Source organism: Lissotriton vulgaris, chromosome 2_1 (genome assembly GCF_964263255.1).
Source record: "Lissotriton vulgaris chromosome 2_1, aLisVul1.2, whole genome shotgun sequence".
Classification (NCBI taxonomy): Eukaryota; Metazoa; Chordata; class Amphibia; order Caudata; family Salamandridae; genus Lissotriton; species Lissotriton vulgaris.
Window position 1 is genome coordinate 1,884,093,200 of NC_141687.1, and position 6,806 is coordinate 1,884,100,005.

At 46.3% G+C, this 6,806-nt stretch overlaps 1 protein-coding gene across 1 annotated transcript; it reads left to right on the plus strand.

The window, feature by feature from the left end:
• Positions 1 to 3,288: 3,288 nt before the first annotated feature.
• On the plus strand, positions 3,289 to 3,611 carry LOC147733470 (cytochrome c oxidase subunit 7B, mitochondrial-like). The gene is made up of 2 exons (XM_086958971.1): positions 3,289 to 3,320; positions 3,407 to 3,611. Exons 1-2 carry the CDS (start codon positions 3,289 to 3,291, stop codon positions 3,609 to 3,611), a joined length of 237 nt encoding a protein of 78 aa, XP_086815097.1.
• Positions 3,612 to 6,806: the final 3,195 nt, after the last annotated feature.

Genomic DNA, 6,806 nt, shown 5'->3' on the forward strand with positions numbered 1-6,806 from the left:
CCGTAATCAGGCTCCTCGAGCAGTCTCAGGGGCTGGCTGCAATACCTTCCACGGCACTCTTTCAGGCCCTCATGGCCCCACAGTCTCCTCCATATGGCTTATGCTTCTGCATCTGCAGGCCCATGCTGACCACGGGTGCAACGAACAGTGTGGTGGACCCCAGTCCACCTCCAACCTCCGATTTCCCCTCTTGGTCTGAAAGGGATCAACTCCCCAACCAGTGTAGGCCTCAGGATCCATGCACCAGTGGGCCAACAGCACTGGAACTCAGCTCCAATTGTCTGACTCCATTGCTGCTGTGGCCACATCCCAAAATGTACAATGCTTGACAAAGAGGCCAAACATGTGTTATCATGATCTTGCCCGCCATGTGATTCTTCATGGAGCAGGCATGGTCTTGTGACTCATTGCCCAAGGCTGGTAATACAAGTATGAGCAAAAGACACACAGATGATGGACAGAATGCAGAGCAAATCAAACATTCACCCCCAGTCCAGAGATCCTGGTTAAATCCATTGTTCTTTTGCTCACCATTCTACCCCAGTTTAGATCCAGTCATATGCAAATCAGTCTTGACCCTGTTCCTCATTGGAACAGTCCAGCCCAAACTGCCAAGCCAGGTCCTCCCTGGACCAGAAACAAACATCCTGGAACCGGTTTTGGGGCATCTCCCCACATCAGCCAGTCTAGCTTGAATCCAGTGGCACAGTGAGTCCGGGACCCACGTCTGGGCAAACAAGTATGAGGCCTTCATGGAAATATATTTATTGATCCCTGTATCAATCTTGCATGAACCACTGCACAGCTTTTCAGAAACTGGCTGAAGGCCTGCTCTAGCATTAACTGGGGGCATTCTGAATGGGAAAACGGGACCCTGCATACCTGTCCCCTCATGAGGTATGGCACATCATCAAACTAAGTGGTAGCATTCCTCCAGGGAATATTTATTGCTGTTGGACAGTTATTTACTGCTTAAGGCAAGCAGTAACAAGCATTGCCAAAGCTAATAGGTTTCACCTATGCAAGACCAATTGTCATTAGACATGTTGCACAGCAGCACAGGCTGCTGTGTAACACTGCCTAAAGTAAATAAAAACAAAGCGCTATGGCACGGCCAGCGATGACTTGCCTTTTATCACTGTCAGAGTGATTTGGCTTTGCAATTTCTTTTGTTAGTGGTGGACAGGAGGGCCAGAAGGGGCTTGGGGGATGGACAGCGGGAGGGGGAAGTAGGACGGGACGGGCAAGAAACACAAGGAAGGTGGGGAGGCAGTTGGTGGAAAATAAAGAATAAGGCAGGAGGATACAAAGAAAATAATTAGTGGGGGAGGGAGCAAGCACCATGAGGAAGGCGGGGGAGTGAGATTTGGGTAAGATCATAAATAGATGAAGGTGGAGGAAGTTAGGAAAAGCATGGACGGCGGAGGGAGGGAGGGCGGACAGAGTGCAGACAGATGCACTCTTAGGGAGTGCATGTCTAAAGGTAAATTAGAAGTACATCAGGAAGTATGTGGTCAGTGGAAGGACACTGGCCATATACAGGAAACTGTAGTTGGTCTATGCGCCACTGCAGGGATAGAACGGCAAAGCCCAGAAGGAAGCGGGCAGTCGCTGAACATTAAAAATCAAGTAAATAGGGGGCATATTATCAAGCCTGGGCGATAAAATTATCTCCGCTTTATCGGCAGGAGACTGGCGATAATGGGCTTGATAATATGCTCTATGGAATTCCAATCGAAGCTCATGTTAAATGTGAAGGACACCTAACATGAGCTTCGATTGGAATTCCATAAAGCATATTATCAAGCCCATTATCGCCCCTTTATCGGCAGTTTCCTGCCGATAAAGCGGCAATAATTTTATCGCCCAGTCTTGATAATATGCCCCTTAGAGTGATGTACAAGTCAGCCAATGGTAAGTTTTGGGCGCTAAAATGTGCACAAAACTGTTGCACCTTAAAATGTTCTCCTAACTGTTACAACTTGCAAGTAATAGTGCAACTGCTGTGACATGGCTAGGCAGGCAATTCAGCAATTATAAAAAATTCAAAATGTAAAAAATGTTCGTCAATACAGAAGTAATTATAATTGTGTCATAGTTTCTCATATGACTGATGGACGAAATATCACTTCCACAGAACATATTGTATGAAATGCATGCAGAACCAGTCACATAACAGTATTGGTAGAAATTATGATGCTCTTCTTTCTGAAAGTGGAGTTGGCTGAATGACTGTTAGCATGCACAGTGGAAGATTTTTTTGTTGCTGTAAATTATGTTAGATTTTACTCCCCTTGTGTCGTCTGTATGTAACCCCTTTGCCTGTAGTCTGAATGTCACCTACAGATGATGTTCTAAGTGGCTGCTAAGTCTAGCTGTAGAACGGGTCCTGAGTACTAGAGAATATAACCTATACAACTGTTGCTCAGATTGATAAGGAAAACGATAAGAGGCAGTCTAGGCAGCGGATTGCCTTTGTTTATGTTGTATACTACACAGAAAACATTTCCGGATATCAAGCTGGGAAATGCAATGCTACTCCTCACTTGAGGACAGCATTAGCTTTGGGGTTGGGTAGGCGGTGCCTGTATAGTAAAATACAAGACATTGTCCCGCTTTTTAGCTAACTAGCTATTAAAAAGAAGCCAAATTATTCTGTAGTATAAAATAGGCACAATTTAAAACCGTGATTGTTTGCAGTTATGTTATACTGGGGTATTCTGTTACTGGTTTATTCGGAATCAGCAGTCTAGACTAAATGCCGGACCCTTGCTTAGAGTTCTATGTTAAGATGGAATTATGTCACAATTATTGAAGATCTTACTGTGAAGGGCTGAAGCCTCTTCTCTAAAGCATGGGGTGAATATTAAAGGGCGTGTTTGGTTACAACTCCTTCGCCTCAGAAGCTTCATAAGGCTTTACTACAGTTCCTTTGTATTTGCACAGAGGACGGCTGACTCTCGTGAGTCATTTCAGCACTGTTGATGTATCTGGTTCATTGAATACAGTCTGTATTTGTATGGAGGGTGAAGGATGTCCTATGTGATATGTGATAGTTACAGATGTGCTCCGATTGCGTTACAGGGGGTTTGATGTAGATGTTATGTTTTAGAGACTGAATAAATTTAGGACTTCCCATGGTAAAATCTCCAAAGAGAATAGATACTCCTGATGGTTGACTTGATGTTGATGATTAAGTAGTTCACTGAAGGAAAAGGAAAGTGAACAATCTTGACGATGCCATGGAATATCAGGGCCTGGGGCTTATGCAGTATTTTAAGTGAAGTCATGTTTCCTCTGGCTAGAACTGCTCTCTCGCTGTCTGATTAATTCTAGGTTATAGTGATACTAAAAGGGCCTTCTATCCTGCATCTGTTAAATCCTGTAATGTCCTTTCCAATGCTAGAGCTCGTGGCATTCAGAGAATTGCAGCAAGACAGAGCAATCATAAACCTGGACCCGATTTCCATGATAAATATGGCAATGCCGTCCTGGCCTCTGGATTGGTGTTCTGTGTCTCCATATGGAGTTATGTATTAACACAGACTGGGATTGCATGGAATTCTTCACCTGTTGGTCGAGTTACCTCAAAGGAATGGAAGGACCAGTGATGCAGCCCTCTTCACTGCTATCAAATTTGAACTGTCTTCTTTTTGAACTTGCTAATGCCACGCCCCGGAATGATCTGTTCTATGACTCTAGCCATTGTTGATATGGCATATTATATGTAATAAATGTATTACACACAAAAAAGAATGTGCTAGAAGGAAACCAAGATAGTATAACTCTGTAGAGGAAGAGTAGTCCTGTAATTTTCAGATGTGAGCAGATAGAAATGTTCATGGTTATGTGGTGCACACCAATGAGGAGGTTTCAAAAGGAGCAAAGTACTTTAAATGTTTGTTCCTTACTCTGTTTGGAAAATATTTACCACAACGATTTAGTACGTGTCGCAGAACCTTGATTATTTTCAGATGAACTTGTCGGACTGTGTACCTGAAGACAATCATTTGTAAAAGGGAAATTGGCCTGGAAAATAGTTTTTTTGTGATAAATGAAGGAAATGATACTGTGTCATTGCTCACATTAAAAAAGGCTTGATTTGTACAAATATTTTCTGCAGTATTTCCTTTATATCCATGTTAGGAGTTGCTCGCCCCTCTTTTTCCGCATTCCATTCTCACACAATATCTGCTAATTTCAGAAGTCTAACTGTTTTAACAAACAACAAGAACATATATCATAGAATCCTAGTGAGGTCTTCGTAACTATGTCGCAGTTTGAAGTTGAATCCAGACTGAAGAGGGGCAGAACCACAGTACAAGGACCATACCACTTCAATTCAGCTTTTGTTACATATATACCAGTGTCTGGAATGGAGTCAATTCCAGTAATGGCCCGCAGTTAGCATACAAGAGTCCATGCAACTGTAAAATCCAGGCAGTAATTGGTAAATTACCTGCTACAGATAAATGCCTAACCTAGGGGGATATGTACAAGAACTGCCACTAACTAATGCTTACGCTAGTTAGCGGCAGTTTTATTAACACAGCCTATCATCAAAAGCTTCCACCCTGTTACCGATGTATTTTCAATACGTCACTACATAGCAATGGTTGCAAGTAGCTCCGGTGAAAACTGCCATTAGCACTAGATTGAAGGCGATACAAATTCTGGCGTTAGCGTGCGAAAACTGACAAAAGGCCAATTTGCGAGTAAAAACTCACGTTAGTCAACCCGACATGAGTTTTTTTGCCTCTAGAGGCAAAAACAGACTATAAGTCCACCTCCAATGAAAAATAGGAAACAAAGCTAATGGAATGCAGATTGTTGTAGCGAGAGCCAAGTGCAGTACAAATCAGCTCCCTCCCCCCCTCAAAGCACCCCAACAGCCAGGATGACCAGCCAGAGTCCCAGGGGAAGAAGAAATCCACGGCTACAATCATGATAAGAGGCGCATCGCATCGCTGGGCAAAAGCAATGATGCATCACTTATCATTGCGCACTCCTTGCAACACCATGGCATCCAAAACCTTGAAAGCACAGACAGTCCCCAGGCCCCAGAGTGGGATGCGGGGTGCTGTGGAGTTGCTGGCATGTGGTGGTAGACATTGAGCCTTTGGTGATCACCCTTACCTGCTGTTTAAGTCTGCCACGTCAAATGGAGACACGTTGCTGACCTGTGTGAGAAGACCGCCTCGTGCCCCTTGAGCTGTGAACAGTAGAGGCCCTGTGCGGCCATGCACAGCGTCAGTACCACTGGTGTGCTAAAGACAAGCCTGTCTGTATCCGTCTGCCCTTGGACCACGCCCAGCTCCAAGGACCCTTCCTCACAGACACTCCACTGCTACAACACCAGCACCCTCCTCGCCATCAACCCTGGATGCCACACCGCCTGCCATCTAGCAACACTGTGGAGTTCTCTTGCACCCTGCGCCTGCCGAAACTGCAAACACACCTTCTGCGACATCAGTACATCAGCGCCTCCCGCCGCCCAGCCAAACAACAGCGCAGCTGACCGGCTCAACTGCAACCTCCTCAACATGCGGTCCCTCTACAAACAAGCAACAGAAATCTGGGAACGCCTATATGCCACCTCTTCAGACATCACCTTCTTCACGGAACCTGGACTAACCTCTGCTCTGGACTGGACATCGCCCTCACCATCCACGACAGCTACAAAATCACTTGCATGGACCACCCCAAGTGGCCAGGAAGAGGCATTGCCATTGTCTGGAAAAGGCACACTCCGACAGACAACGCACTCTAATGACCCAACAGTGACCATGGAGCACCTCCACTACCAGATCCGTACCAACCCCAACACCACGCTCCGTGGCACCCTCATCTACAAGCCACCCGGGCCATGAACCCCCATTAGCTGATGCCATTGTAGACCTCATCGCACCCTAGGCTCTCCCATCCACCGACTACATCCTACTCAGAGACCTCAAGTTCCACTTGGACAGCCCCAGTGACCAGAACACCACCCCCCTCCTGGGCAACCTTGCCAACATCGGACTCAACCAGCTAGTCGCCACACCAACCCACATAACCTGACACACACTGGAGCCTGTCTTCTCTACCAGCAGGAACTTCAACTACAGCCACACCACAGGACTCTCCTGTACCATCATTGTTTACATCACGCCTTCACCACGCCCACCGTACACCATAGCCATTATTGCCCACGCCATGGGGTCGATAAAGATCACTGAAGAACTTCCCGTCAACTCCCTCAGCACCACCAGCCCGCCAATACTAACAGACACCAACACCGCAGCAAGCAACCTCCACCGATGGATCCCCAACTGTGCCAACACACTGGCCCCCCTCATGAAAAGACCAGCCAAAACAACACGCCAAGTAGGCCAACTGTTTCACTCCCGCCCTCCACTAATCCATCCCCACCTGCAGACATCTCGAGAAGAGATGGAGTCACAACAACAATCAACTCCGCAATACAGTCACCCTTGCACCATGGCGCAAGGGTGTCTGCATTGGCACATGGCAGCCATTGTGCGCCAAATTAGGGGAAAAAGACAGGGGGGCTTATTCATGAGCCCCTTTAGTGCGTCATTTTCTTGACTTGCAGCGTGATTCTTGCACAAAGTTGCGCCGTATTTGCAAAGTGATGCATCTAGGCATTTGCGTGACCTTGTGAAGCCCTGTACCACAATATACCCACATCAGGTATGATACATGCAGGGTGGGCATTCTCATGCAACAAAGTCTCATAGGAGTGGTGCAGTGAAATCCATCGATTTCACTACAACAATTGGAGGACGCCACTGCATCAGTACCTT